Below are 12,500 nucleotides of genomic sequence, written 5' to 3'. Positions count from 1 at the left end.
ACCCAGTGACCTGTGGGAGGACTAGAGAGTCAGGGCTCCACAAAAGTCATGTTGGACACAAGCTTCCCCCCTACGGGCTACGTGTGTGTGTGTGTGTGTGTGTGTGTGCATGGTTCCACCAGGGATTCATTTGACACAAGTTTCCCCAACGGGCTACACCACGCCCAGGCTTAGATTGGATCTCGGCTCGGATCCTTTGTTACAGATGGAGCTGGTGTGATTGGGGTGTCTCCCTGATTGGATCGTGTGTGTGCGCGTATGTGTGTGTGTGTGTGTGTGTGTGTGTGTGTGTGTGTGTGTGTGTGTGTGTGTGTGTGTGTGTGTGTGTGTGTGTGTGTGTGTGTGTGTGTGTATGTGTGTGTGTCTATTTGGGTGTGAATGCGAGTGAGTGATAGAGAGAGAGATGCGGTAATTAGATAAGATTGATCGTCTGGCCAACAGACTCACTGACAAACAAGCCATCAGCATCTGGCTAAAGAGAGGCCACAAAACAACTGAACGAAACACACAAACAATGCATTAGGGCCTTTTCCTGCCAGGCCGAAGGAGAACCCATCATAAACCAACGGAGAACCAAAAACAAACCAAAAGAGAACCAAAAACAAACCAAAGGAGAACCAATAAAAAACCTACACATCGCTCAGTGATGACTTGAATGCAGAGATGGGCGAGACCCTGGATGGGACTGTGTGATTTATCCCACTCCAGAGAGGACAGCTGTAAGGGAGATGATGCTGCGTTCAATCACCCATTGTTTACTTTGATTCTCCCAAATGTTGCTTATTGTTCTTCTATTAACGTGATGTTACTTGGAATGTATGTAATCTTTGTTTATCAGAGAGGAACTGGGAACTGGGAGTTGAGGAGGGAGCGGGCCAAGATCCACAGGGTAGATAATATTTATATGATGCAAATGTACTGATGTAATGTTTGTTTAATGTTTGCTCAACAGAGGACAGCTGTTCAACAGCGGACATAGATTGATCGGATGAGATCCAGGTTCACAAGGTCCACTGCAGTGTTTGCAGTGCTATGAATAGCTACTGACCAGTGGCCATATCATTAGCAAGATTTCAAATTAGATCTCAATGAAATTACTCTTGCATCTGTAACAGATGCCAGCTAGTTAGCTGTGCGTGTCGAACATTAGTAAACCTCGCTCCCCGACGCCTCAAGAGCGCTGCTGGCATGAGCGCTAGTAGCCTGGGCTTTTGAGCTGTATTGTTAGCGCGCTCGCTCGACTCCCGATCTGAGGTGCTGCTGTTTCAAGGGTTCGAGTCCGGGCGTGCGTGTATTCAGCTATGTGCTGACTTTATGTATTTCCAATCAAAGGCACCCTATGAACAAGACCAGTGATCTGGATGATGACTGCAATCTTATACTTGTCTACTGTACCCACGTCTCCCTTTAGTTCTGAGGGAACCGTGGAAGTGACAATTCAATTGGAACAGTGAATAAAGATGGAGGGTTTGACAGATAGCGAAGAGAGAGAGAGAGAGAGAGAGAGAGAGAGAGAGAGAGAGAGAGAGAGAGAGAGAGAGAGAGAGAGAGAGAGAGAGAGAGAGAGTCAGCAAGTATCTTTCAGTCTCCTCCCATCACGTCCAATTGTGTGGGAGAGCTGAGCGGAACGCAGACTGAGCATTGACCGCCAGAGAATATCCCAGCATGCATCAGGGCAGACGGCAGACGGCCGGCTCCGCTCCCTCGGTCCCAGAGAGGCCCCACGCTGGCGCGGATGAGAGCTCGGCGCAGGAAAGAGAGCGCGCTCGGCCTGGGTGGCTCGCCTCCTCCCCACACTCATCCTCTCAAACAGCCTGACCTTCATGTCTCTTCACTCTTTTACAGTATCTCTCTCTCTCTCTCCCTCTCTCTCTATGTATCTTTACTCTTCCCCTTTCTTACCCATTCTTGACTTTGGAGTCTCGTGTGTGTGTGTGTGTGTCTGTGTGTGTGTGTGTGTGTGTGTGTGTGTGTGTGTGTGTGTGTGTGTGTGTGTGTGTGTGTGTGTGTGTGTGTGTGAGTGTGTGTGTGTGTGTGTGTGTGTGTGTGTGTGTGTGTGTGTGTGTGTGTGTGTGTGTGTCTGTGTCTGTGTGTATGTGTGTGCAAAGGGCGGGGGTATTCTTTAGGAGTTGAGGTTGTCAGTTTCCTTTAGACAGATAACAAAGGAAACATCAGTTTTCTCTCTTTCCCTCTCTCTCTCTCTCTCTCTCTCTCTCTCTCTCTCTCTTTCCCATCCTCTCTTTGGTGTCTGGTTGTGTTCTTTTTCATCCCTCCCTCTCTCTCCCTCTCCCTCTCTCTCTCTGTTCTTTTCTTGGAGTACGAAACAGAAACAGGATGGGGGGACAGACAGTTGAGTGCTGAAGCGTTGAAGGGTGGGCTGACTTTTTGACATTTTCCAGTCATCGCCTCATAGCTATTTCATTCATAGGAGCCTTTCCAGCTATTTTACCACACCACAGGGGTGCTCTAATGTGCGTGCGTGTGTGTGTGTGTGTGTGTGTGTGTGTGTGTGTGTGTGTGTTTCTCTGTCTGTATGAGTCAGACAGAGAGTGGGAGAAAGTGTGCATGTGTGTGTGTGAGAGTGTGAGAGAAAGAGAGAGAAAGTGTGCACACACGCATATGTCTGCACATGAGTCAGTATTTGAGTCAGTGTGTGTGTGTGTGTGTGTGTTGGTGACACAGAATTCTTTCTCTCTCTTTCTTTCTTTCTTTCTTTCTTTCGTTCTTTCGTCTTTTCTTTCTTTCTTTCTTTCTCTCTGTCTCTTTCTTTTCACCAGCAGCCACCCCAGCGGTAAATAGCAGCAGGTCATGGAGTCATGCTCAGTGCAGACCCCACCGAGTAAATCAGACTTGTTAAAGGCCAGAGCCTCCCAACGCCCACACACACACACACACACACACACACACACACACACACACACACACACCATCTCCCAATCACATGGACAGAGAGAGAGAGAGAAATACAGAGAGAGAAAGAGAGAGAGATAGAGAGAAAGATAGAGAAATAGGGAAGGGAAAGAGAAAGAGAGAGAGAGAGAGAGAGAGAGAGAGAGAGAGAGAGAGAGAGAGAGAGAGAGAGAGTGACACACCCACCCCCCTCGGGGCCTATTCTGAGAGAGAGCTCCATCCCCACACCCTCCACACCCACCCCTCCGTCTGAGTCCCCCCAGAGATCTGAGCTGCTGCCAGCCCCACAGACAGAGGCCTCTTTTAGAGAGCCCCAGCGGGTGAGTACAGGGTAGAAGGAGGGAGGGAGAAGAAGAAGAGAAGGAGAGAGGGAGAAGGGGAGAGAGGGATAGAGAGAGTATGAAGGGAAGCAGGATGAGAAGAGAGAGGGATAGAGAGAGTATGGAAGAAGCAGGATGAGAAGATGGGTGGCATTTACTGTAAGAACACCCCCCCCCCCCACACACACACACACACTGTGTTGACCCTTCACCCCTGACAGACTCAAAACATCAGGAGAAAAATAGGATCAGAAATTCAACTCTGGAAAAAAAAAAGCTCTTCGAAATGTGTGGGTGGACATATGGGTTCTACAACTCATGACACAACAGTAAAGAGGAGTTGACCTCTGACCCCGTGAGAGCTAACGCTGTTAAGCCACTCAGTGGGAACATTCTAGCCACCTCGTGCTAACTTCAACATTCCACTGCAAGGGGTAGAGGATCCGTCACAATTAGAATCAAATAGAAATCCAATGGACTGACACCTCATAGAACAGTCCAATCAGACCATTTTACTGGGAAGCACTCACACTCATATATTTGTGCTTTTATAATTCAGCAAATGACAATGGCTACATCCAAAATGGCTTACAGTACAGTCTAGCGACCTTGGCTATCTTGAAAGATGCTAGCTAGATGCTATATTATTATTATTATTATTATTAGTGGTAGTAGTAGTAGTAGTATACTGTAGATATGTGTCATATTTATCAACATGTCAGTTTGCTGGGCATCAGGTCTGTCATTGAATACACCTTGCTCAAATTCAGCTAAATGAACCCTTATACAGTAATTTCCCGCAGATAAGCCGCATTGTGTATACGCCGCAGGACAGTGTTGCATGCAAGTTAAAAGAAACAAAACCATATTAACACCATATTAACTGCCGCCCTGTATTAACCTAATAGCTGAAGAAATTTTGCAAAATCAATGTATAAGCCGCGGCTAATAGTCAGGAAATTACGGTAACACTAACAAGATATCAAATACAATGTTTCCCTTCCAACCACTACGAGCCAACAATAATAAACACCTCCTGACATGTGCATGCGTTTGAAATATAATCCGTTTACTCCAAAGTATCTGTTCAATTCGTGGAATGGTAAACACACACACACACACACACACATGGGTTCCTCCACGGGCGCCCTGTGGGAGAATGGGCCCGAGGGGATCCGCTGGGGCTTTTGCTGTGTCCAGCCCCCGGTGAGGGGTGAGTTACTGCGGCGGAGAACAAACAGATCTATTCAGAGGGCTGGAGGCTCAGATCCTGCCCTGCGTCTTGTCTTGTGTCCGGGGCTTCTTGTAACCGCTTTATGACCGGCCCCCGGATGGGACGTTGTCAGTTTACTTATTACACACACACACACACACACACACACACACACACACACACACACACTCACACACACACCACACACACACCACACACACACACACACACACACACACACACACACACACACACACACACACATTCACACACAGACACACACACACACACACAGAGCTGCAAGGTCCATTCACCTCTGAGTGTGTCATCATGGGAGACAGTGTGTGTGTGTGTGTGTGTGTGTGTGCAGGGCTGATTCTCGTGTCGACTGCCGAGCGTTGTCACAAGAACAGGTCACGCCAACAGACAACACTGACCCGCACGCAACCGCAGGGTGTGGGGTCAGGCATAGGTCAGATCTCAGAGCTGCCTCAGCCATGAGGGCCGTTCACACACCGAGAATGATAAACGTTTCATGATAACGCCAAAAAAGCATCGTCGTCGCTAATAAGAATGACAACATCGACACATAAACTATATTGATATAGTTTACGGCGCGAAGAGCGATAATGTCGGCGTCACTTTCAGTTATCATTATCAGTTGTCGTTATTGGTGTGAACAGTTCATACTGCAGGTCTTAGTCTTCAGTTTCAGTCTGGACTACATTTGGAAATAACACTAACTGGACAATAACTAGACAATAACTGCTCAACCCTGTGAGGTGACTTAGCCTTGAATCTGCAGGCTTTGAATGATACTCTCCTGTTAACATCCTTCAGTATGAAATAGTTCATTCAAGTTAAATGGCCGTCCATTCCAGCTCTATTCTAGCTGAGTCACCAGCTGGAATCCTCTCCAGACATGAAGAAGTGGGCCAGACTTAGAGATTAGGAAGCTTCTGCTGGCTTCACTTGTATTGGCAAAGCAGCCATTATATGTAGACAATACATCTGAATGTACGTGTATCGAACAAACATATGAACTAGATACAAGAAACTCCCTCTCTCCCTCTCTCTCTCTCTCTCTCTCTCTCTCTCTCTCTCTCTCTCTCTCTCTCCGGGAGGTGTGAGTTGGGGGTGAAAGGACAACTTTATGGCTTTAGGATCATAAGGCAGCGCCACAAAGAACACATATGAACAGATACAAGAAAACCCTCTCCCTATCTCTCTCTCTCTCTCTCCCTCCCTCTCTCTCTCTCGCTCTCTCTCTCTCCCTCTCTCTCTCCGGGAGGTGTGAGTGGGGGTGAAAGGACAACTTTATGGCTCTGGGATCATAAGACAGCGCTACACATATGAACAGATACAGTACAACAAAACCCTCTCCTTCTCTCTTCCCCTCTCTCTCTTTCTCTCTCTCTCTCTCTCTCTCCCTCTCTCTCTTTCTCTCTCTCTCTCTCTCCTCTCTGGGAGGTGTGAGTTGGGGGTGAAAGGACAACTTTACGGCTCTGGGATCATAAGGCACTGAGAACATATATGAACAGATACAGTTCAAGAAAACCCTCTCCTTCTCTCTTCCCCTCTCTCTCTTTCTCTCCCCCCCCCCCCCTCTCTCTCTCTCTCCCTCTATCTCCCTCTCCCTCTCTGGGAGGTGTGAGTTGGGGGTGAAAGGACAACTTTACGGCTCTGGGATCATAAGGCAGCACCACACACAGAACACTGGGAGCCCTGGGGGCAGGAACACTGGAAGAGCACACGGCCGCCACAGGCTGTTCCTCCCTGACCACCATTTTGTTTGTGTGCTGTGGAAGGACGGTGTCTTGTCTTAATTACCCTGACGGGTGCTGCAGGCTTAGTTAGGTCACAGTTGGGTTTATCGTGACATTCCTCAAAATCTGAAGAGGGAGAAACTATTCAATCAGAAACAGAGCTTCTGAAGTGAGACAGCACATTCTTTAAAATGTTGTTTTTAAAATCCTGTGTATTCACTGAACAGGGAACATGCCTTGATGACAGACTGTGGGTGTGTGTGTGTGTGTGTGTGTGTGTGTGTGTGTGAGCCATTGCAGGGGTGAGATGAGACACTATGGAGGGAGAAGAGGAGATCAAAACAAAGAGAGAAAATATACATGAAAATAAAGACTGAGTCACCACCATCATCACTCTGTTTGGAGCCCTGGAGAAGAGGAGTCCGGTGGTGAATGGGTTGGGGGAGGGTGTGTGTGTGTGTGTGTTTGCGTGTGTGTGTGTGTGTGTGTGTGTGTGTGTGTGATTGGGAGATGGGGGGGGGGGGGGGGGGGCAGCACTAGGGAGCATTCACACCTCTGCAAGGACAAAGGCAGCCAGCCACACACACGTGTGAAAAATGCTGAGTGTGGATTGCTAATGTAACACACTTAAGCGCACACACACACACACACACACACACACACACACACGCACACACCCTTTTCTCAGTAGTCTTTCTTTCCCTCTTTTCTTTCTCTCTCCACCTCTCTCTCTCTTTCTCTCTCTCTGACCGACATCACACATTCAAAGCCACCATTGCAACACGGATTTCATTGAACATCATATTCTTTACATTCACACGTTGCCTTGCCGCTTTATACTGAAAATGCATGCAGGAGTGGCCACTGTTGTCATCATGTCTGTGTGTGTTCACTAATTCCGTTAAATTGGGTTAAAAGCAGAGAAACGAATTTCCCTCACGGGATCAAAAAAGTATACATTCTATTCTTCTATTCTATGCTTCCTCCCCCCCTGCAGACACAGTTTACTGGGGTGCTTTCAAGGATATTATTCACACTCTCCAGAGCCCAGAGTCCTGGACTGCGTTACATGTCCTGGCTCAGTGGTCAGTCTCTGTGGAATGGGAAATGGGAATGTGTGTGTGTGTGTGTGTGTGTGTGTGTGTGTGTGTGTGTGTGCGAGAGTCGCTGTGAATGAACACACAACTGTATTTTCGACAACATGCCACCGACGCTTCGCACATGGGAGACAAAAGCGTGTGATAGCCATCGTGATCATTTACATATCACGTGTCTCTCTCTCTCCCTCTCTCTCTCTCTCTCTCTCCCTCTCTTTCTGTGTCAGTCTCTCCTTCTAGCTCTCTTTCTCACACACACACTCCCCGTGGTTTTGCATGACGTCATTAATTGTGGATTGGGTTACGGGGGCATACAGGCACTCAGTAGTGGCCATGCTCACACACAAGATGAAAACACAGCTACCGGTAAGAGGCCAGGGCAAACAGGCACACACACACACACACAAACACACACACACACACACACACACACACACACACACACACACACACACACACACACACACACACACACACACACACACACACACACACACACACACACACACACACACACACACACGTGTGTGTGTGTGTGTGTGTGTCAGTGAGACAATGTGTTTGGGAGTGGGGGGATCGGGATCAGGGTGTAGTTGGCAAACAAATTGCACAAAAAAAAGAGCCGAGTCACGGTCAATGGCTGTCAGAGAAAGAAAGACGTGCCCTCTTCCAAACCAAACAACAACACACACCCAACCCCCGACTAACTGGCCCTCTTGTGTCTTGCTACACAACCCCCCCCCCCCCACCCTGAAAAAAACACCCCTCCACCCCTCCTTTTCTCTTCTCCAACGTTCCTCTAATCCACAGTCTCCCCAAAAGCAGCAGAGCCACCGTCGCCTAGACGCTCGTAACCTCCTGGTTCCAGACACCCCACGCGCACACACACGCACACACACGCACACACACACATACACACACACACACACACCCACCCACCCTCTTCCCTTCTCTTCTCTCAGACACAGTCTCTTAGTCTGGGATTGCATGCCAATATAGACTGTAGAACAACAACAACACACACACACACACACACACAGGAGTGTGCTAACAGAAATGGGGAGCAAGAAGATGATAGGAGGACAGAGAGAGAGAGGGAAAGAGAGAAAGAAAGAGGGAATAGTAGAGAGAGAGGTAAAGGAGTAAAAAAATCTCGCAATCCTGCGCTAATTGCCCCCCCCCCCCTTCGCTCTCTCTCTGCGCCGCCCCGTGTGACAAACGCACGCCATAAAACACGGGCGCTCCAAATGGCCCTGGGGTTCAAAGTTCAGCGGCGCAGGTGAAAGGAACGTGTCACTCTGTCTCCAGACGGCAGAGCAGAGCTCCGCGCTGCAAACCACGCCGGCCTGGCTCGGCTGCTCGCTAAACTCGCTCGCTCAGTCACGCATGCACACACACACACACACACACGCACGCACAGACACACGCACAGACACAGACACGGCTGCCTGGCATGGCAACGCCTGTAAACAAAAGACCAGCCACCCGCTGTCTGTCTGTTTCTCTCCGTTACGCTATGCTTCTCCCCTCTCTCTCTCTCTCTTTCTCTTTGTTTGTTTTTCCTCATCACCATTCTCTCTCTATCTTTCTCTCATTCTGTCACCCTCTGTTCCACCTTTTTGCCCCCCCCCACCCTCCCTCCCTCCCCATAGCAATTGTGTCAAGTCTCTCACTCAGCTTTTGTTCTTTAAACCGTGAGCCTTGCAGAAAATTGCCTCGCCAGTCGCCACTTCAGTAACACACTCCTGTCACAGACACACTTGACACCCAAGACTACTTCACAGTTGCACCCAAGTCACATCCTGCCGCCAAGCGTCTCTCTCTCTCTCTGTCTCTCTCTCTCTCTCTCTCTCTCTCCCCTTGTCTCAACATCCAACCCAAAAAAAATGCATTTAGCTTTTTTTTGTTTTGTTTTTGGTCGGTCTGTTCCTTGTGTCCCTCCTGTCTTGCCGTGGTTCTTACCTTGCAGCTGTTTGAATCGCCCCTCCAGCTGGTTGTAGTTGAAGGCCACCTGAGTAGGGTAGCCTGGATCAGGCTCCCATTCCACCTCCATGGTTTAATAGACACACTCCTCCTTCACCCACACACACTGATAACAACCCTCTCTTCTCTCTGTCTATCTTCTTCCCCTGAGATTCCGAGCAAAAAACAACCACTCCTCCGGGGGGAAAAAAACAGGGATATACGTGTGCCCTGAGGAGAAGGGATTCCCCCCTTTAACTGAAGTCCACGGGAGAGAAAGATCCGGAACAAAAAATCGGAGGGAAAGGAGTCAGACAGATATCCACAAGGAAGGTGGTGTTGGTGAGTGTGGGAAGGGGGAGGTGGCTGTTAGCAGCCTGCTCTCGTTTAACGTCCTACCCAACCCCCCCACAAAAACACACACACACACACACACACACCACACACACACAGAGTCCCACTTCCCCTCACTCTCTAAAGCAAAATAAGCGGAGAGGGCAAGGAGAAGCAGAATTCCGGCATGTTCTTGCGAGAGGAGCGTGCGCGAGCGGCAGTCCAGGAGGTCAGTGTCCACGTCTGCTGGGTTTCGGGAGCGCGTGCAGGTCGGGACGGGATATACACTCGGAATATCAGGAATTAGGACGGAATTCCAGGGGAGCAGGGGTCCGACTCGGAGCGGGGCTGCACGCTTCTCTCCCAATTGTTCCCTCTTCCCACTCGCCTCATTCAAAAACCAGCCTCCTCTCTCTCTCTCTCTCTCTCTCTCTCTCTCTCTCTCCACAACCCCCCTTCCTCTCCCCCTTCCCACTCCTCCTATCCTGTCCTCCCTCTTTCCCTCCTTCTCTCTCCTCTCCCTATGAAAAGAGAGGAGGGTGGAGCCCCCCTGCACACACCCACAGGATAGTGGGAAAGAGAGAGAGAGAGGGAGAGAGAGAGAGAGAGAGAGAGCAACAGACAGACAGAGAGAGAGAGAGAGAGAAAGAGAAAGATAGAGAAAGTGACTAGCCTGTGGGTGTGTAAAGAAAACAGAATAATTTGATCCACCCACCCACCCAACCAGCCGTGCTAATGCATGGCAGAGCTTTTACTTGTGTTTCACAAAACATTTGTTTTTAATTTTTCTTCTTCTCTCCGTCTCTCTCTCTCTCTCTTTCTCTCTTTTACTCTGACACAGCACACCTTTCTGAGAACACCGAGGAGGAGGAGGAGGAGGAGGAGGAGGAGTCAGGGTGGAGGAGGAGAAGCAGGAGGGAACAGAAGGTTGTAATTTCATCAGCAGACTCAGCAGCAGCAGAGGCAGCATTCAGCCAGTGACTCTCCCTCTCTCCCTCCCTCCCTCCCTCCTTCCCTCCCTCTCCCTTTCTCTCTCCCTCTCCTGCAACTACCCCGTCAGCCCCTGATGATGTCACCGCATCTCGTTACCATAAAGGAACGGAGCCCGAGCCGCTGCGCGTGAAGAGACAGAAGAGAAGGAGGAGGAGGAGGAGGAGGAGGAGGGAGGGGGAAAAGGAGGCGGGATGTACCAAGTGCTCATAAGGAAGAGGGGTGTTTTTTTTAAATATTTTTTTTAAACAAGGAAAGAGAGAGAAATGGAGGACTGCGACCAGGATACCACTCCGTTTCCTGCTATTGTTGTGCTTGGCCGTGCGACTGTGTGTGTGTGTGTGGGGGGGGGGGGCACGAATACGTCCACTGGAGGAGCCACTCCGTGACCCCCGGGCTCGTCGAGAGGAATGTCAGACAAGGGTGAAGGGCTTCCTGCTCGGACGGAGCACGCAAACATCCTGCCTCCCCACTTCCACACACACACACCCACACACACACACACACACACCCATGCCTCCGGTGTGTGCATCCAGCGTCCACCCCCCCCCCCCCGCCCATTCCCTGATACGAACTGACCAATAGGACGGGCCGGTGAGGTCTCCCAGCCCTGTGGTGGCGGAGCGTGTGTCTGCGGTGCACCTCTAGAGAGGCAGGGCACGGGAGAAGCACTAACGTAACGTAAACGTTTTATTAGGCAACACCTTAATGGCTACCTGCGAGCAGCCCGTAAAAAAACTGGAACAGCTTCGCATAACGTCTCGGAACCCTTTCCCCCCCCCCCCCACTTCTCCGCTTCTCTCTCCTTTCTTTCTCTTTTTTATTTTCTAAGTCTCTCTCTCTCTCTCTCTCTCTCTCTCTCCTGTCTTTACCTATTCTACTGCTCTCTCTCTCAAATCAAATCAAATGGTGCTTTATTGGCATGAATGGGTAGAGTCATTGTTGCCAAAGCTACAAGTATTAAAAATGTTAATAATCAACTTTACAGATGAATATCGGTACGGAGATAAAAATGAAATAATAAGAGGAGAAAAAACTAGTAGTAATAACAAAAGGGTAATTAATGAGAGTAATAGCTTTAGCAGTAGTGTGTGCGTGTACTTCTCTCTCTCCCTCTCTCTCCCTCTCTCTCTCAGTCTGTCTGTCTGACCCAGGCAACAATATTAAAATGTTTCAGGTAACAACACAGAGGAAAACAGTGTGAAATGTGATCCAGAAGGCTTCTTTCTCTCCTTCCCCCCTTTCTTTCTTTTCCTCCCCCCATCACCTCCATCCCTCGTTTGCTGCCTCAGATATGCTGGAGAAGCTCTCCAGGGCCCTTACACCCCGAGACAGCTCTTGGCCCCATAAGTGTGAGAGAAAGTTCACTTGGCTCCTCTCTCTCTCTTTCTCTTTCGCTCTCTCTCTCTCTCTCTCTCTCTCTCTCTCTCTTTCGCTCTCTCTCTTGCTCTTTCCTTCCCTCTCTCTCTCTGACTGCGTCCTCTTCTTCCAAGCCTGCGTTTTCTGTTCTGTCTCAGTCTTCCCCTCACTAAGCCTGCTGTGACAGCTCTGAACTTCTTCACATTCACTCACACACTGCTCTTTCTCTCTCTCTCTCTCTCTCTCTCTCTCTCTCTCTCTACATCTCTAACTCTCCCCCCCTGCCAAACACCCAGCGGAAAGAAAAGCACAAGTGTCGGATTTATTCCGTGCAGATAATTTAAATTTTTTTTCGCCGTCGTGTCTGCGAGAGATGAGACTTGGTGGAAACCGGTGGAGGCTCCGGTTCGGAATCATTGGCGGTTCAGACGGTACGCCGGGTCGTAAATTCTCGTTGCAACACGAGGTCGTTCAGGGCGGCGTCGACGACGCGAAGGCCCCTGTTCCGACTCGTAATGGAGTAAGGCCTCTGAATAAAACACGATGCGCA

At 49.4% G+C, this 12,500-nt stretch overlaps 1 protein-coding gene across 1 annotated transcript in view; it reads right to left on the bottom strand.

Annotated features, from left to right (window-relative positions):
- Window positions 1-9,931, bottom strand: part of LOC134087453 (spectrin beta chain, non-erythrocytic 1-like) — a 64,345-nt gene extending 54,414 nt beyond the window's left edge. Inside the window, exon 1 of the mRNA XM_062540961.1 lies at window positions 9,269-9,931. Within this exon, the coding sequence (XP_062396945.1) occupies window positions 9,269-9,359 (91 nt within the window). The 5' untranslated portion in view covers window positions 9,360-9,931. The remainder of the gene's footprint in view (window positions 1-9,268) is intronic.
- Window positions 9,932-12,500: the final 2,569 nt, after the last annotated feature.

This window comes from Sardina pilchardus, chromosome 1 (genome assembly GCF_963854185.1).
Source record: "Sardina pilchardus chromosome 1, fSarPil1.1, whole genome shotgun sequence".
Classification (NCBI taxonomy): Eukaryota; Metazoa; Chordata; class Actinopteri; order Clupeiformes; family Clupeidae; genus Sardina; species Sardina pilchardus.
The sequence above is the reverse complement of the archived record's forward strand: the minus strand, read 5'-3'. Positions and strand labels throughout refer to the sequence as shown.